General features: G+C 40.7%; 1 protein-coding gene across 1 annotated transcript in view; it reads left to right on the top strand.

Moving 5' to 3' along the window:
- Positions 1-20,578, top strand: part of LOC128685634 (sodium-dependent multivitamin transporter-like) — a 136,794-nt gene that overhangs the window by 90,747 nt on the left and 25,469 nt on the right. The window contains exon 4 of the mRNA XM_070085937.1: positions 20,118-20,306. Within this exon, the coding sequence (XP_069942038.1) occupies positions 20,118-20,306 (189 nt within the window). The remainder of the gene's footprint in view (positions 1-20,117; positions 20,307-20,578) is intronic.

Raw genomic sequence — 20,578 nt, 5'->3', positions numbered from 1 at the left:
CCTTTGACTAGCTCAAGCTACAGAGGTGATAATAAGTACCAATATAGCACAGTGTGACCTCTGTCTAGCTCAAGCTACAGAGGTGATAGTAAGTATCAATATAGCACAGTGTGACCTTTGACTAGCTCAAGCTACAGAGGTGATAATAAGTACCAATATAGCACAGTGTGACCTCTGACTAGCTCAAGCTACAGAGGTGATAATAAGTACCAATATAGCACAGTGTGACCTTTGACTAGCTCAAGCTACAGAGGTGATACTAAGTACCAATATAGCACAGTGTGACCTCTGACTAGCTCAAGCTACAGAGGTGATAATAAGTACCAATATAGCACAGTGTGACCTCTGTCTAGCTCAAGCTACAGAGGTGATAGTAAGTACCAATATAGCACAGTGTGACCTTTGACTAGCTCAAGCTACAGAGGTGATAATAAGTACCAATATAGCACAGTGTGACCTCTGACTAGCTCAAGCTACAGAGGTGATAATAAGTACCAATATAGCACAGTGTGACCTCTGACTAGCTCAAGCTACAGAGGTGATAATAAGTACCAATATAGCACAGTGTGACCTCTGACTAGCTCAAGCTACAGAGGTGATAATAAGTACCAATATAGCACAGTGTGACCTCTGACTAGCTCAAGCTACAGAGGTGATAATAAGTACCAATATAGCACAGTGTGACCTCTGACTAGCTCAAGCTACAGAGGTGATAATAAGTACCAATATAGCACAGTGTGACCTCTGTCTAGCTCAAGCTACAGAGGTGATAGTAAGTACCAATATAGCACAGTGTGACCTTTGACTAGCTCAAGCTACAGAGGTGGTAATAAGTACCAATATAGCACAGTGTGACCTCTGACTAGCTCAAGCTACAGAGGTGATAATAAGTACCAATATAGCACAGTGTGACCTCTGACTAGCTCAAGCTACAGAGGTGATGATAAGTACCAATATAGCACAGTGTGACCTTTGACTAGCTCAAGCTACAGAGGTGATGATAAGTACCAATATAGCACAGTGTGACCTTTGACTAGCTCAAGCTACAGAGGTGATAATAAGTACCAATATAGCACAGTGTGACCTTTGACTAGCTCAAGCTACAGAGGTGATAATAAGTACCAATATAGCACAGTGTGACCTCTGACTAGCTCAAGCTACAGAGGTGATAATAAGTACCAATATAGCACAGTGTGACCTTTGACTAGCTCAAGCTACAGAGGTGATAATAAGTACCAATATAGCACAGTGTGACCTCTGACTAGCTCAAGCTACAGAGGTGATGATTAGTACCAATATAGCACAGTGTGACCTTTGACTAGCTCAAGCTACAGAGGTGATAATAAGTACCAATATAGCACAGTGTGACCTTTGACTAGCTCAAGCTACAGAGGTGATAATAAGTACCAATATAGCACAGTGTGACCTTTGACTAGCTCAAGCTACAGAGGTGATAATAAGTACCAATATAGCACAGTGTGACCTTTGACTAGCTCAAGCTACAGAGGTGATAATAAGTACCAATATAGCACAGTGTGACCTTTGACTAGCTCAAGCTACAGAGGTGATAGTAAGTACCAATATAGCACAGTGTGACCTTTGACTAGCTCAAGCTACAGAGGTGATAATAAGTACCAATATAGCACAGTGTGACCTTTGAATAGCTCAAGCTACAGAGGTGATAATAAGTACCAATATAGCACAGTGTGACCTTTGACTAGCTCAAGCTACAGAGGTGATAATAAGTACCAATATAGCACAGTGTGACCTTTGACTAGCTCAAGCTACAGAGGTGATAATAAGTACCAATATATCACAGTGTGACCTTTGACTAGCTCAAGCTACAGAGGTGATGATAAGTACCAATATAGCACAGTGTGACCATTGACTAGCTCAAGCTACAGAGGTGATAATAAGTACCAATATAGCACAGTGTGACCTCTGACTAGCTCAAGCTACAGAGGTGATAATAAGTACCAATATAGCACAGTGTGACCTCTGACTAGCTCAAGCTACAGAGGTGATAATAAGTACCAATATAGCACAGTGTGACCTTTGACTAGCTCAAGCTACAGAGGTGATAGTAAGTACCAATATAGCACAATGTGACCTCTGACTAGCTCAAGCTACAGAGGTGATAATAAGTACCAATATAGCACAGTGTGACCTCTGACTAGCTCAAGCTACAGAGGTGATAATAAGTACCAATATAGCACAGTGTGACCTCTGACTAGCTCAAGCTACAGAGGTGATAATAACTACCAATATAGCACAGTGTGACCTTTGACTAGCTCAAGCTACAGAGGTGATAATAAGTACCAATATAGCACAGTGTGACCTCTGACTAGCTCAAGCTACAGAGGTGATAATAAGTACCAATATAGCACAGTGTGACCTCTGACTAGCTCAAGCTACAGAGGTGATAATAAGTACCAATATAGCACAGTGTGACCTCTGACTAGCTCAAGCTACAGAGGTGATAATAAGTAGCAATATAGCACAGTGTGACCTCTGACTAGCTCAAGCTACAGAGGTGATAATAAGTACCAATATAGCACAGTGTGACCTCTGATTAGCTCAAGCTACAGAGGTGATAATAAGTACCAATATAGCACAGTGTGACCTCTGACTAGCTCAAGCTACAGAGGTGATAATAAGTACCAATATAGCACAGTGTGACCTCTGACTAGCTCAAGCTACAAAGGTGATAATAAGTACCAATATAGCACAGTGTGACCTCTGACTAGCTCAAGCTACAGAGGTGATAATAAGTACCAATATAGCACAGTGTGACCTCTGACTAGCTCAAGCTACAGAGGTGATAATAAGTACCAATATAGCTCAGTGTGACCTCTGACTAGCTCAAGCTACAGAGGTGATGATAAGTACCAATATAGCACAGTGTGACCTCTGACTAGCTCAAGCTACAGAGGTGATGATAAGTACCAATATAGCACAGTGTGACCTCTGACTAGCTCAAGCTACAGAGGTGATGATAAGTACCAATATAGCACAGTGTGACCTCTGACTAGCTCAAGCTACAGAGGTGATAATAAGTACCAATATAGCACAGTGTGACCTTTGACTAGCTCAAGCTACAGAGGTGATAGTAAGTACCAATATAGCACAGTGTGACCTCTGACTAGCTCAAGCTACAGAGGTGATAATAAGTACCAATATAGCACAGTGTGACCTCTGACTAGCTCAAGCTACAGAGGTGATAATAAGTACCAATATAGCACAGTGTGACCTCTGACTAGCTCAAGCTACAGAGGTGATAATAAGTACCAATATAGCACAGTGTGACCTCTGACTAGCTCAAGCTACACAGGTGATAATAAGTACCAATATAGCACAGTGTGACCTCTGACTAGCTCAAGCTACAGAGGTGATAATAAGTACCAATATAGCTCAGTGTGACCTCTGACTAGCTCAAGCTACAGAGGTGATGATAAGTACCAATATAGCACAGTGTGACCTCTGACTAGCTCAAGCTACAGAGGTGATGATAAGTACCAATATAGCACAGTGTGACCTCTGACTAGCTCAAGCTACAGAGGTGATGATAAGTACCAATATAGCACAGTGTGACCTCTGACTAGCTCAAGCTACAGAGGTGATAATAAGTACCAATATAGCACAGTGTGACCTTTGACTAGCTCAAGGTACAGAGGTGATAGTAAGTACCAATATAGCACAGTGTGACCTTTGACTAGCTCAAGCTACAGAGGTGATAATAAGTACCAATATAGCACAGTGTGACCTCTGACTAGCTCAAGCTACAGAGGTGATAATAAGTACCAATATAGCACAGTGTGACCTCTGTCTAGCTCAAGCTACAGAGGTGATAGTAAGTACCAATATAGCACAGTGTGACCTTTGACTAGCTCAAGCTTCAGAGGTGATAATAAGTACCAATATAGCACAGTGTGACCTCTGACTAGCTCAAGCTACAGAGGTGATAATAAGTACCAATATAGCACAGTGTGACCTCTGACTAGCTCAAGCTACAGAGGTGATGATAAGTACCAATATAGCACAGTGTGACCTTTGACTAGCTCAAGCTACAGAGGTGATGATAAGTACCAATATAGCACAGTGTGACCTTTGACTAGCTCAAGCTACAGAGGTGATAATAAATACCAATATAGCACAGTGTGACCTTTGACTAGCTCAAGCTACAGAGGTGATAATAATTACCAATATAGCACAGTGTGATCTCTGACTAGCTCAAGCTACAGAGGTGATAATAAGTACCAATATAGCACAGTGTGACCTTTGACTAGCTCAAGCTACAGAGGTGATAATAAGTACCAATATAGCACAGTGTGACCTCTGACTAGCTCAAGCTACAGAGGTGATGATAAGTACCAATATAGCACAGTGTGACCTTTGACTAGCTCAAGCTACAGAGGTGATAATAAGTACCAATATAGCACAGTGTGACCTTTGACTAGCTCAAGCTACAGAGGTGATAATAAGTACCAATATAGCACAGTGTGACCTTTGACTAGCTCAAGCTACAGAGGTGATAATAAGTACCAATATAGCACAGTGTGACCTTTGACTAGCTCAAGCTACAGAGGTGATAATAAGTACCAATATAGCACAGTGTGACCTTTGACTAGCTCAAGCTACAGAGGTGATAGTAAGTACCAATATAGCACAGTGTGACCTTTGACTAGCTCAAGCTACAGAGGTGATAATAAGTACCAATATAGCACAGTGTGACCTTTGACTAGCTCAAGCTACAGAGGTGATAATAAGTACCAATATAGCACAGTGTGACCTTTGACTAGCTCAAGCTACAGAGGTGATAATAAGTACCAATATAGCACAGTGTGACCTTTGACTAGCTCAAGCTACAGAGGTGATAATAAGTACAAATATAGCACAGTGTGACCTTTGACTAGCTCAAGCTACAGAGGTGATGATAAGTACCAATATAGCACAGTGTGACCTTTGACTAGCTCAAGCTACAGAGGTGATAATAAGTACCAATATAGCACAGTGTGACCTCTGACTAGCTCAAGCTACAGAGGTGATAATAAGTACCAATATAGCACAGTGTGACCTCTGACTAGCTCAAGCTACAGAGGTGATAATAAGTACCAATATAGCACAGTGTGACCTTTGACTAGCTCAAGCTACAGAGGTGATAGTAAGTACCAATATAGCACAGTGTGACCTCTGACTAGCTCAAGCTACAGAGGTGATAATAAGTACCAATATAGCGCAGTGTGACCTCTGACTAGCTCAAGCTACAGAGGTGATAATAAGTACCAATATAGCACAGTGTGACCTCTGACTAGCTCAAGCTACAGAGGTGATAATAAGTACCAATATAGCACAGTGTGACCTTTGACTAGCTCAAGCTACAGAGGTGATAATAAGTACCAATATAGCACAGTGTGACCTCTGACTAGCTCAAGCTACAGAGGTGATAATAAGTACCAATATAGCACAGTGTGACCTCTGACTAGCTCGAGCTACAGAGGTGATAATAAGTACCAATATAGCACAGTGTGACCTCTGACTAGCTCAAGCTACAGAGGTGATAATAAGTACCAATATAGCACAGTGTGACCTCTGACTAGCTCAAGCTACAGAGGTGATAATAAGTACCAATATAGCACAGTGTGACCTCTGACTAGCTCAAGCTACAGAGGTGATAATAAGTACCAATATAGCACAGTGTGACCTCTGACTAGCTCAAGCTACAGAGGTGATAATAAGTACCAATATAGCACAGTGTGACCTCTGACTAGCTCAAGCTACAGAGGTGATAATAAGTACCAATATAGCACAGTGTGACCTCTGACTAGCTCAAGCTACAGAGGTGATAATAAGTACCAATATAGCACAGTGTGACCTCTGACTAGCTCAAGCTACAGAGGTGATAATAAGTACCAATATAGCTCAGTGTGACCTCTGACTAGCTCAAGCTACAGAGGTGATGATAAGTACCAATATAGCACAGTGTGACCTCTGACTAGCTCAAGCTACAGAGGTGATGATAAGTACCAATATAGCACAGTGTGACCTCTGACTAGCTCAAGCTACAGAGGTGATGATAAGTACCAATATAGCACAGTGTGACCTCTGACTAGCTCAAGCTACAGAGGTGATAATAAGTACCAATATAGCACAGTGTGACCTTTGACTAGCTCAAGCTACAGAGGTGATAGTAAGTACCAATATAGCACAGTGTGACCTTTGACTAGCTCAAGCTACAGATGTGATAATAAGTACCAATATAGCACAGTGTGACCTCTGACTAGCTCAAGCTACAGAGGTGATAATAAGTACCAATATAGCACAGTGTGACCTCTGACTAGCTCAAGCTACAGAGGTGATAGTAAGTACCAATATAGCACAGTGTGACCTTTGACTAGCTCAAGCTACAGAGGTGATAATAAGTACCAATATAGCACAGTGTGACCTCTGACTAGCTCAAGCTACAGAGGTGATAATAAGTACCAATATAGCACAGTGTGACCTCTGACTAGCTCAAGCTACAGAGGTGATGATAAGTACCAATATAGCACAGTGTGACCTTTGACTAGCTCAAGCTACAGAGGTGATGATAAGTACCAATATAGCACAGTGTGACCTTTGTCTAGCTCAAGCTACAGAGGTGATAATAAGTACCAATATAGCACAGTGTGACCTTTGACTAGCTCAAGCTACAGAGGTGATAATAAGTACCAATATAGCACAGTGTGACCTCTGACTAGCTCAAGCTACAGAGGTGATAATAAGTACCAATATAGCACAGTGTGACCTTTGACTAGCTCAAGCTACAGAGGTGATAATAAGTACCAATATAGCACAGTGTGACCTCTGACTAGCTCAAGCTACAGAGGTGATGATAAGTACCAATATAGCACAGTGTGACCTTTGACTAGCTCAAGCTACAGAGGTGATAATAAGTACCAATACAGCACAGTGTGACCTTTGACTAGCTCAAGCTACAGAGGTGATAATAAGTACCAATATAGCACAGTGTGACCTTTGACTAGCTCACGCTACAGAGGTGATAATAAGTACCAATATAGCACAGTGTGACCTTTGACTAGCTCAAGCTACAGAGGTGATAATAAGTACCAATATAGCACAGTGTGACCTTTGACTAGCTCAAGCTACAGAGGTGATAGTAAGTACCAATATAGCACAGTGTGACCTTTGACTAGCTCAAGCTACAGAGGTGATAATAAGTACCAATATAGCACAGTGTGACCTTTGACTAGCTCAAGCTACAGAGGTGATAATAAGTACCAATATAGCACAGTGTGACCTTTGACTAGCTCAAGCTACAGAGGTGATAATAAGTACCAATATAGCACAGTGTGACCTTTGACTAGCTCAAGCTACAGAGGTGATAATAAGTACCAATATAGCACAGTGTGACCTCTGACTAGCTCAAGCTACAGAGGTGATAATAAGTACCAATATAGCACAGTGTGACCTCTGACTAGCTCAAGCTACAGAGGTGATAATAAGTACCAATATAGCACAGTGTGACCTTTGACTAGCTCAAGCTACAGAGGTGATAGTAAGTACCAATATAGCACAGTGTGACCTCTGACTAGCTCAAGCTACAGAGGTGATAATAAGTACCAATATAGCACAGTGTGACCTCTGACTAGCTCAAGCTACAGAGGTGATAATAAGTACCAATATAGCACAGTGTGACCTCTGACTAGCTCAAGCTACAGAGGTGATAATAAGTACCAATATAGCACAGTGTGACCTTTGACTAGCTCAAGCTACAGAGGTGATAATAAGTACCAATATAGCACAGTGTGACCTCTGACTAGCTCAAGCTACAGAGGTGATAATAAGTACCAATATAGCACAGTGTGACCTCTGACTAGCTCAAGCTACAGAGGTGATAATAAGTACCAATATAGCACAGTGTGACCTCTGACTAGCTCAAGCTACAGAGGTGATAATAAGTACCAATATAGCACAGTGTGACCTTTGACTAGCTCAAGCTACAGAGGTGATAATAAGTACCAATATAGCACAGTGTGACCTCTGACTAGCTCAAGCTACAGAGGTGATAATAAGTACCAATATAGCACAGTGTGACCTCTGACTAGCTCAAGCTACAGAGGTGATAATAAGTACCAATATAGCACAGTGTGACCTTTGACTAGCTCAAGCTACAGAGGTGATAATAAGTACCAATATAGCACAGTGTGACCTTTGACTAGCTCAAGCTACAGAGGTGATAATAAGTACCAATATAGCACAGTGTGACCTTTGACTAGCTCAAGCTACAGAGGTGATAATAAGTACCAATATAGCACAGTGTGACCTCTGACCAGCTCAAGCTACAGAGGTGATAATAAGTACCAATATAGCACAAGAGAAGCTTCTACATAACAAGACACAGTTGTAAGTCAAGAACTTAGATTCATCTGAGATTCTATACGAATTAATATAAATGAAAAGATTCTATTGTGAATTATTATTATTATACAAATTACCTGCAAGAGGTTTACAGGGTATTACCAGAATTATTACCTGCAAGTAATTCTGGTGAGGTAAGTGGGACTTAAGAACCTAAGAAAGATGGAACGCTGCAACAGGCCTACTGACCCATGCGGAGCAGGTCCATGTTCCCCCCCGGATTAGCCCAATGCCCCCCCCCCCAGTTAAGCCCAATGACCCACCCAGTCTGGTCACCTTCACTCGAGGAAGGAGTACGGCACGAGACTCAGTAGCACAAGCTAGTCAGGTCTAACTCACACCCACCCACACCCACTCATGTATTTATCTAACTTTTTTTTAAAACTACACAAAGTTTTAGCCTGAATAACTGTACTCGGGAGTTTGTTCCACTCATCCACAACTCTATTACCAAACCAGTGCTGTCCTATATCCTTTCAGAATCTGAATTTTTCCAACTTGAAACCATTGCTGCGAGTCCTGTCTTAGCTGGAAATTTTCAGCACGCTATTTACATCCCCTTTATTTATTCCTGTTTTCCATTTATACACCTCGATCATATCCCCCCAAATTCTGCGCCTTTCGAGAGAATGCAGATTCAGAGCCCTCAGTCTGTCCTCATAGGGAAGATTTCTGATACATGGGATCGTCTTTGTCATCCTCCTCTGTACGTTTTCCAGAGCATTTATATCCATTCTGTAATATGGTGACCAGAACTGAGCAGCATAGTCTAAATGAGGCCTAACCAAGGATATATAGAGTTGAAGAACAACCTGAGGACTTTTATTATTTATACTTCTAGATATGAAGCCAAGAATTCTGTTAGCTTTATTGCGAACACTAATGCACTGTTGTCTTGGTTTTAGATTACTGCTAACCAGAACTCCTAAATCCTTTTCAACAATCAGTAGTATTAAGATCTACATTATTTAGTTTATATGTGGCATGGTTATTTACCTGTACAAAATTTAGAACTTTGCATTTGTCAATATTAAACTGCATCTGCCACTTCTCCGACCATTGCATCACTCTATTCAAATCATCCTGGAGTGCTCTAGTGCCCTCATTAGAATGAATTGGACGGCCTATTTTGGTGTCATCAGCAAATTTGCTTATGTCGCTATTTATTCCCTCATCTATGTCGTTTATGTAAATTGTGAACAACAACGGGCCCAACACTGACCCTTGAAGAACACCGCTTGTGACGTGCCCCCATTCTGATTCCTCCCATTTATGCAAGCTCTCTGCTGCCTGTTTGTCTGCCATGCCTCTTCCCAGGAAAAAAATTCTCCTCCTATTCCGTGTGCCTTAAGTTTCTTTAATAGCCTCTGGTGTGGAACTATCGAAAGCCTTACTGAAGTCCATATACACAATATAATATTCATTACCATGATCTACCTCCTCAAACACCTTAGTTAAAAAAGTTAGTAAATTCGTAAGACAGGAACGCCCCTTTGTAAAACCGTGTGAGATTCATTAATCAATCTGTGCCTATCAACATGGCTATGAATTGTTTCGGCAATTATTGATTCTATAAATTTTCCCACTATGGAGGTAAGGCTTATTGGTCTATAGTTCGAAGCCAAGGGCCTGTCACCTGCCTTGTAAATAGGTATTACATTTGCCATTTTCCACTTATCAGGCACTATGCCAGTTTGTAGTGATATGTTAAAAAGATTAGCCAAAGGTATGCTAAGTTCCTCTTTACATTCCTTTAATACCCTTGCAAACAGTTCATCAGAACCTGTGAATTTGTTAGGTTTTAGATTCTCTATTTGCCTGAGGACCATGTCACTAGTTACCGCAAACGTGCATAGTTTATTATCGTCCTGTTCTACATAATCTATTATTTCAAGAATATCGCTAGTATTTTCCTGGGTGAAAACTGAGAGGAAGTAGGTATTGAGAATTTTACACATATCCTTATCACTGTCAGTGATCTGACCAGAGTTACTCTTACGTGGGCCAGTCTTGTCCCTAATCATATTTCTGTATACCTGAAAGAACCCTTTTGGGTTAGTCTTTGAATCCCTTGCGACTATAGCCTCATAATCCTTTTTTGCTTTTCTTATTCCTTTCTTTATTTCTCTCTTTAATTGAATATATTGATTTCTTAATTGCCCATCCTCTCTTTTGATATGCCTATATTTGCCTCTCTTTTGACCAATGAGATGTTTTAATCTATTGTTCATCCATTTGGAATAATTTTTGTTAGATTTAATTTCCCTACTCGGAACAAAAGTTGTCTGGGCAGCTAGAACTATGCTCGGAAAAACGTCATAATGGCAACCAAGATCACCTACCTGACCCATAGTCAGGACATCCCAATTTAGCCCACCCAGATAATTTTGCAGTCCCATGACGTCGGCCAAGTGATTTTTAAGTGATTTGTGATCACTTTTCCCAAGCTCATCATTAACCTCAAGATTATTAATTAGTGAATCTTTGTTGGCAAGAGCCAACTCTAGCAGATTGTTTCCTCTAGTTTGTTCTGTCACAACCTGTTCTAAAAAGCAATGCTGAACGGTATTAAGAAAGTCACTAGACTCAAGATTTCCTGTCATATTGTTCCAATCAATTTGTCTGAAGTTAAAATCACCCAGTATCACAACGTTCTCATATCTAGATGCCCTATGAATTTCGTCCCATAACAGCTTACTGCACTCCCTATCAAGGTTTAGGGGCCTATAAATCTCACAAAAATTAATTTGTCTCGTCCCTCGAGAAACTGTAGCCAAACAGATTCTGTGTTCATTGTTTCTAATCTTATATCATGTCTAAGACAACAATTTAAATTTTCTCTGACTTGCATCGCCATTCCACCACCCTTCCTGTTAACCCTATCAGTGTGGAATAGTTTATAACCCTGTATGCTGCATTCAGAAGGCATTTCTCTGTCTTTCAGATTAAACAAGGTCTCTGTTATTCCAATAATATCTATATTGCCTACACTTGAAAGTAATCTCAGCTCATCTATCTTATTTCTTAGACTCCTACTATTTGTATAGTAAACTTTAAGGGAGCTAGTCACTCGTTGCCCTTTACTATCTCTCTTTGTTTGTTGATTAATTGATTTGCCATTACTACCAACTTTATTTTGAATATTGTCTTTTAAATATATCCCTGAGGTATACCGGAAATAACTGCTGTTTTTAACCCTAATGCTGGTGCCTGAATGTTTCTCACAAACACCCATACTTCTATAATCTATCAGTTTAAATTCCTAGACAAGTCATCACTTACCCTCCCAATCGAATTGGCTAATGCAACCACTCCATCCCCAGAGAGATGAACCCTATCCTTTGCATACATATCACGTTTTCCAAAGAATAGGTCCCAGTTATCAATGAATGGGATTGCAAGTTCTTTGCAGTACCTGTCTAGCCAGCAATTTATACCAATTGCCCTAGACATCCATCCATTGCCCACTCCCTTTCTAGGCAAGATGCTACATATGACTTGGATCCCTCCCTTAGACCTAACTACTTCTATGGCTGACCTGTACTTATCCAGCAGCTCCTCTCTCCTGCCCTTCCCAATGTCATTACCCCCAGCACTAAGACAGATAATGGGCTTGTTCCCATTACCTGCCATAATATTATCCAGCCTGCTGACTATGTCACCAACACCAGCTCCAGGAAGCTACACTCTCTGTCTGACCTTTCTGTCTCTGTTACAAAATGCACGGTCCATATATCTTACCTGAAAATCGCCTACTATTAAAATATTCTTACCTTGATTAGCAGGGGAATCAGTGGTACCTTCAACCTCACTAACCACCGAAGTACACTCGTCTTGGAGAACAGAGAATCGATTTCCTACCTTCACATCTTCTCTATTAACTCTCCTCATCTTCCTTCTTCCTGAACTGTGAACCACTTGCCACTTAAAGCGGCTGCCACTGTCACTGCTTTTGACCATTTCCTCCTTACCGGCTAAATTCTTCTCACACTCACTCCCAAACTTATCTATGTAAAGCTTAAGCCTCCTATTTTCCTCCTGAAGAAGTAGAATCTCCTTCAACACTTGAACCTGAGATTCTAAAACACTACAACAAGCCATGGTGCTTGGTAACAGCCCACGCTAACTCCCAAGAGCTTAGGCAGGTATGACCACACGTGACCACTGACCTCAGCGTACTGTCACAGTGAGAGTAGGTTGCCGAATTGTATCTCCCTCGATGCCCACTTCTTCTCAACTCTCACAAAAAGCTAGACCTGACATTAAATTAATAATTACAATATTAAACGTTAATACCAATAATGGTAAATTATAAAATAGTGTGGACTGCATATGATTAGGCTCGCTGGGTACATGAAAGAAATTCGTATTACCATTTAATTACTGTAGATGGATCACACCACAGCACCTGCCTAACACTTACCTTACACTGGCCAGTTAGAGATCTAAATGCAAGGACTAAAGGTGCACTTCCCTATGAGTGATGGTCGTATCCCTTATCTTCCTCCATGCACATGTAATCCTTGATGTCCAGCAAATTTCCTATCCCAATTCTTCAGCAGGGGACATGAACACAGGTTCCTATTACAAATTCAGGCCAAAGCCTCCAGTTTGGCTCGGAAGACACCGAATTATTAGCAGAATTTCCTCGATAACAAGTGCTCACAAATTTCAAATGGCGTCCTCTATTTTTATGTCCTTGTTGCCGAATTGTAAAGGTTTTCCACTTTATTTATTCCAGTTCTTCAGCAGGAATGTGTCAGCAATTTCTAAATTACGGATTGAGGCTGATATATACCAAGTGACCTTCGAGAATGCCTGATTGTATTGCACAATTCAGACCAGTGTTCGCACATTAAATTCAATATGGCATCTCCTCGCGTCACTCCTGCAGCTGTTCTGCCTCCCCCCCTCACTCGAAAGTCTCGAAGGGTCCAAATAGCATCACATTTAGAAAATTATGTAAAAAAATTCCACACTGGGTCGTTGATAAACGACTTAATTAAAATTGTATTTGTATTCCACTTTGCTTTACAATTTTTGCATACATTTATAATTAAAATTACCAGAGAATGGGCTTTGGTATAAAGATTGAATACATTACATATTTACACAATTCATTTTGTAACCTATCTCTACACCTAATTACTTCATCATCTAATTATAGCCCAAATATATCTATTATTGAACCTTTCAGAAATTTTCCTTTTAACAACAATTTAATCTCAGCCTCGTGACAAGAAACAAAGCTGGATTCCCGTCACCACGTGTATGACCAAATGTAAACAAATGCCGACCCAAACTCTTATATTTCTCTTGCATTTGATTAATTTCAGCGAATCTGTTTTGAACGCACACAATCTTACTGTTAGCATTACGAATCCATTGTAAGGACACCTCATTATCAGACCAAATCACAGTGTTGCTAAAATGTATCTCCTGCAATTTATCTCTTACATAATTAGCTAGTTTAACACCGATGTAAATGGCTGTTAATTCCAACTGAGGCAATGCACGCACTTTAATTGTAGCCACTTTAGCCTTAGATATAACAAGAGAAACAGAAATATTACACTGAATATAAACAACTGCTCTACAAGCCTTGAAGCATCGCATAAAAATGTGTATTATCACCATCTTTATTTGCTTCATTACGTGGGAATTCCAACAATTATTAGATTATAACAATAACAAATATTTACTGTTCCATTTAGTTATTATTAGAGCTAGGAAGCTTACCATATATTACATGGCCTCCTGCTGATTTTAGAAGAGTGACACCACATTTCCTTACCATACATACCCTTGACATATGTCGTATAATAATCACTCCCTATCAGAAGACAGACTTACTGGCCCCACCGAGTCACTACCAACACAAGAAGGTGCCAATTCTACACCACCCTGTGAAAGCCTTTCAGTAGCTTCACTAAGCCTATTGCAGAGATTTTCTGTGGGAGCCTATCAGCTATGACTGCAATGATACTCTTTCTCTAATTGCTCAAGCCGACATTTACACACACAGTGTCGTACAGCTGGGCCTTTTAATCTGACAGAAAACTAGATAATTTTAGATTTGTAGAATCCCCCTTTTGCAGTTTCATACCAATAAGGCAACTACATCTTATAAATGCGCCTTTTATACCGAATTTTCACATTCTCCGCGGTTAAGGTTACTTCAGCTATACCATCATCATTAACATTAGCTACAATCTTTATATTAGTAACTCTTGTTTCAGTGTTAACATCAATATTATCATTTTACCATTATTATCATGATTGTCATTATTATCATGATTGTCATTATTATCATGATTGTCATTATTATCATGATTGTCATTATTATCATAATTATCATTATACAAACACTTATACATTACTACATGATGCCTACATGACTGCCTAAACATCTGATACATCTGTCAAATTCTTTTAATCATTCCACCTTAACATCATGGAGAAATTATTACAATTGCAAAAAAGACATTCCCCCCTTTTTTTCTTGACTTTTCCATTAATATCTAGACCACTTTTATTAAGGTAATTTTTCCTCTTAAACTGAGGTGGTGAACCATTGTTTTGGGTTCCTGCCACTTGATATGGGCCTATGGAACCCTTCTTATGGGATGAATTATGATGATTATTACCATTAAGATAATTTTTCCATTTGTTAGACCTGACATATACATCAGTCATCATGTGTTACATTCTTAGAATTATTTGGTTGGCTTCTCTGTAATTGAACAAATAATTCTTGTTGACCTAATCTTATTTCCTCCAGAGAAAAATAACCTTTGTGGTATTTATTAGGCAACTACTCTGTAGTCTTGCAGTTTAATTTACTCTGTAAGACAGCACTTAATATACAGTCTGATTCACCCAAATCAAGCCTATTACTCAAGGACTTAAGAGTGCTTTGTAATTTAACCCTAAATTGTTGCAAATTATGGTAATTGTGTTCTGGAGTTCTTAAATTAATCACAATATTTACTAGGTCTAACTTACTTTGTTCCCTATTACCATAGGTCACCTCTAACAAGTCAACTGCCTCCAGGTAAATAGAGTCAATATTTTGGAACCCTTGAATCAGGGCATAAGCATCGCTTCTGACCTGCCCTTTGAGATAAAATAATTTTGTGACTTCTGCTAGGTCATTCCTCATATGTACAGCAGCCTTAAATACTGACCAGAATTCCTTCCAGTTGTCTCCTGGATTAAATGTAGGTAGACTTAACTCTGGTAATTTGGGCAAATATCTGGCATTTACATTACTAGATTGCTCAAGTGAAGTATTTACACATTTTAATTAATTTAATACCTCACTTTTACATGATAGTATTTTCTTTTCCAGTTCATAATACTGATTAATTAATAATTCCCTCTCATTATCATCTGCACAATTCACCAGCAGAGATTCATATTTTGTGTAATACAAATAATATAACACATGCCTGTTTTCTAATAATTCCAAATATAATTCTAAATTAACCTTATTCACGTTTTTCTCTGCTACCAATTCCAGGAATTTATTATAAGCTCTGGTCGCATGACCTTTTTTTGCATTTAATGATGTTTTTTCATTTAATGTTTTAGACTGAAGAAGGCTAGAATACCTGAAACAATACATAGTTGGTGGTATTGGTGGTAGTAGTAGTAGTAGTAGTAGTAATAGTAGTAGTAATAGTATTAGTAGTAGTAATAATAGTGTGCATATAAGTGGTTTTTAAGGTCTGTACATGGCACTGAAGTAATGATTAAAATAACATTTATTGTGGAATTTAGAGAAATCACTTGCCTAAACTTCCGCACTATGTGTAGGGATGTGGCAACTCTGAGAGATATTCGAGTTATTTTATCTGAATACTTCTGGTAAGACAAATATTCAATGACAATGAATAAATTTTTAAGTCTCTATGCAACTGTGGAAAACAACTAATAAAATAATTTTTCTTTCGGAGAATTTTCTATTATTTTTTACTTTGAACAGCTGGTTTAGAAAGACACGTAAGCAAACACTATAACATATTTATTAGAAAACGTTTAGGTCCTGGGACCTTGATCACTTCTAACATACATATGTTGTTGTAGGTTTGCCGGTACTTCCGGCCCGGGTCTTCTTCAGATGGCGACCCTGCGGTGGCCTCCCGGGCGGGGGGTGTCGTTCAACTTCTTCTTTCTTCTGTATTGTTTCTTGGGGCCCTCCGGTTGGAGGGTGACTTCTTCTGTCTTCCCAAGTGGGAAGTATCTTCTCGTTTAGCATCTCTTGCAGCATAGGAGAGCGGAGGAAGCAATGACAGGGTTCTTTTTGGAGCCACACCCCAGCTTTAGCAGGCAGCAAAGTGCTGGGGAAACTTGCCTTCACGATGATTGATCATTGACAGTCCTGCTAGATGAGGGTACCGTCTTCGGCAGCTCCATTCTGGAGAGTCCTGAATTTCTTCCTTGTGGTGTAGTCGAGTGCCACAAAGCGGTGACTTTTTAAGAGTAGGTTGATCAGGGATTCAGTGGTGAATGATCGAGTTGAGTCGCAGGTGAACTTGACTGTCCCGTTGTGGAGGCGTTGAATAATTTCTGAAGTGTACATTGCGTTGTCATTCTGGTTGGTTGTGTAGAAGTATACACCAGGCAAGCAATGATCTTCTTGTGAAGGAGTGGCGGTAGTACGTAGGGATGCATCCCAAGGCTCTTGTGTTTTAACCTTCTTGGCTGGCGGCTGAGATGTTTGAGGTGAGGCGTCTGATTGGTCCGTTGTGACGGGGGAGGAAGCAGGTGCTGGTGGACTCTCATTGGTGGAATCGGTCGGCGTCTCAGTGGTAGAAAGACATTATATATAGGCAGAGAGTGAGGTGTGAGTGACTCATGGTGACCTGAAGAATACCATATTGGGATGAGGACGGGTAGACGATGAGATAATGTGACTCCTGTGTTGTAGGGTTGGTGGTGCTTAGCCTGCTTAAGTATCATGTATGCTTATGTTGTTGAAATTTTGTGGTTTCCAGTGTTACGTTCTATTGTGTTGGTGACGGCGATTAGTGAGGTTTCTAGGCACCGTCGGCGTCTGAGGTCTGATTCTGTGAGAACGAGTTGTGCCTCATTCCAGTTCATCAAATGCCCCGTAGAATCTCTGTGAAGGACACAGGCGTACCTTAAATCGTCTCTGTTACAGGCACTTTGATGCTCGTTCAGGCGGACCGCAAGATCTCTGCCTGTCTCGCCTACATATTTCCTGGGACAGAATCCACAGGGGATGATGTTTACGCCTGCTGTAGAAGTTAGAGGTGTGGGGCTGCGCTTCGTAGTGAGGTCTTTGATAGATGATGTGTTTATGGTAGAAACGTTGATGTTACTCATAGCAAGTGCCCGGCGAGTATTCGTGGCAACATCACCACATGGGAGCATTATGAACTGCTTAGAGGGCTGTTCCATGGGCGGTTGGTTAAGGATAGCTTGTGTCTTGAGTCTGCAATCTCGGATGAAGAAAGATGGAAACTGAAGACGTGTAAAGGCTTGTGTTATGTAAAGACATTCTTCTTCTTCCAGTAAACAAGGGCTGGAGATGCGAAGAGCTCTCAAGAAGAAGCCAATGAGGACTCCTCTTTCAGTGCGGGCGTCTTGGTGTGAATAAAAGTGTATAAGATTATCCTTGTTGGTAGGTTTTCTATACACTTTGAAGAGAAGTTAGTCACTGTCGGGAGATCTGCACAAGAGAACGTCGAGGAAAGGAAGTTTGCCATCCTTTTCGAGTTTAAGTGTAAACTTTATTGATGGTACTGCTGCATTGATCTTGTTGAGAAGGGCCTGGATATTGAGACGTCTCGGATAGAAAACCTATATATCATCAACGTATGTTAGCCAGGTAACGGTGTTGAGAATGAGGGTGCTAAATTTCTCGGTCTCTAGGTTTCCCATGAAGAGGTTGGCAAGCACAGCACTGAGCGGGCTGCCCATTGCCATCCCAAAGTACTGTTTGTAACAGTTGTCCTGGTACTTGAAGAAGTTGAAATTAACACAAAGATCCACTAGACTGATGAAATCTAGAAGAGGTAAAGGGAGGTCGTGGTTTTTAGTGAGCCTCTGTCTCAGAATGTTGATTGCAGCGTCAGTAGGAACGTTGGTAAAGAGGGCTGTGATATCGAAGGAAGCCATGCTTTTGTTTTTAGCATTCAGGTTGGAAATTCGGGAGAGAAGGTCACCTGAGTGTTTAAGGTGGGCTTGACTGATGGGGCCCAGAAGCGCTGAAAGGTATTTGGCAAGGTGGCCGGCTAGTCTGTGTGGTGCACTTCCTATGCCCGAACTGATAGGACGTAGTGGGATGTCAGGCTTGCGTGTCTTAGGAAGGCCATACAGGCCTCATACACTTTCATTTACACCAAGACACCCACACTAAAAGTGGAGTCCTCACTGGCTTCTTCTTGAGAGCTCTTCGCATCTCCAGCCCTTGTTTTCTTGTAGAAGAGTGTATTTACATAACACAAGCCTTTACACGTCTTCAGTTTTCATCTTTCTTCATCCGAGACTGCAGACTCAAGGCACAAGCTATCCTCAACAAACCGCCCATGGAAGAGCCCTCTAAATAACAGAAAGGCACAATACCGTGACTGGAACGATACACAAATAACCCGCACATAAAAGAGGGAAGCTTACGACGACGTTTCGGTCCGACTTGGACCATTGACAAAGTCACACAGTGTGACTTTGTCAATGGTCCAAGTCGGACCGAAACGTCGTCGTAAGCTTCTCTCTTTTATGTGCGGGTTATTTGTGTAACAGCCCTCTAAGCAGTTCATAATGCTCCCATGTGGTGATGTTGCCACGAATACTCGCCAGGCACTTGCTATGAATAACATCAACGTTTCCGCCATAATCAAAGACCTCACTCCGATACGCAGCCCCACACCTCTAACTTCTACAGCATACGTCTACACCATCCGCTGTGAATTCTGTCCCAAGAAATATGTAGGCGAGACAGGCAGAGATCTTGCGGTCCGCCTGAACGAGCATCGAAGTGCCTGTAATAAAGTTGGTAGAATAACCGACAATATGTAAAGTAAAAGGACACAAGTGCAACTAATGTTACATTTTTATTGTGGCAACGTTTCGCTCTCCAGCAGCTTTGTCAAGCCGGCTTGATAAAGCTGCTGGAGAGCGAAACGTTGCCACAATAAAAATGTCACATTAGTTGCACTTGTGTCCTTTTACTTTACATCGAAGTGCCTATAACAGAGACGATTGAAGGTACGCATATGTCCTCCACAGAGACTCCACGGGGCATTTGATGAGATCGAATGAGGCACAACTCGTTCTCACTGAACCAGACCTCAGACGCCGACCGTGCCTAGAAGCCTCATTAATCACCGTCACCGACACAATAGAACGTAACATTGAAAACCACAAAATTTCAACAACATAAGTATACATGATACTTAAGCAGGCTAAGCACCACCAATCCAACAACACAGGAGTCACATGATCTCATCGTCTACCCGTCCTCATCCCAACATGCATTCTTCAGGTCATCATGCGCCATTCATACCTCACTCTCCGCCTATATAGAATGTTTTTCTACCTCTGTATGTTAGAAGTGATCAAGGTCCCTGGACCGAAACGTTTTCTAATAAACATGTCATAATGTTTACTTACGTGTCTTTCTAAACCTACTTGTCGGTATTTATTACCAATGTTTATTCCACTTTGAACAGTACCTGGAAAAACGCTTCAAGTCGTCAGCACTACGTAAATTGTTGACAGTGTGTCAGCTGCTGATGAAGTTTTTCTACATGGGAATCTGCTTATATACACCATCTCTGGCTTTATCCACCGTCACCAATCTGACAACCACAGCATCAGTGGTCATTATGGGTGCTGTATGTACATTGTACATAACCATTGTAAGTATAAATGCATTCTCAAGAGTACTCTATATAACTACTATTATTCCTTTAAAAGTTACAAGTCCTTCCAATCCTATCTGCCTTTTACTCTGTAATATATATATATATATATATATATATATATATATATATATATATATTGTAGGTAGTAGGTTGGTAGACAGCAACCACCCAGGGAGGTACTACCGTCCTGCCAAGTGAGTGTAAAACGAAAGCCTGTAATTGTTTTACATGATGGTAGGATTGCTGGTGCCCTTTGTCTGTCGTCT

This window comes from Cherax quadricarinatus, chromosome 1 (genome assembly GCF_038502225.1).
Source record: "Cherax quadricarinatus isolate ZL_2023a chromosome 1, ASM3850222v1, whole genome shotgun sequence".
In the NCBI taxonomy this organism is placed as follows: Eukaryota; Metazoa; Arthropoda; class Malacostraca; order Decapoda; family Parastacidae; genus Cherax; species Cherax quadricarinatus.
The sequence above is the reverse complement of the archived record's forward strand: the minus strand, read 5'-3'. Positions and strand labels throughout refer to the sequence as shown.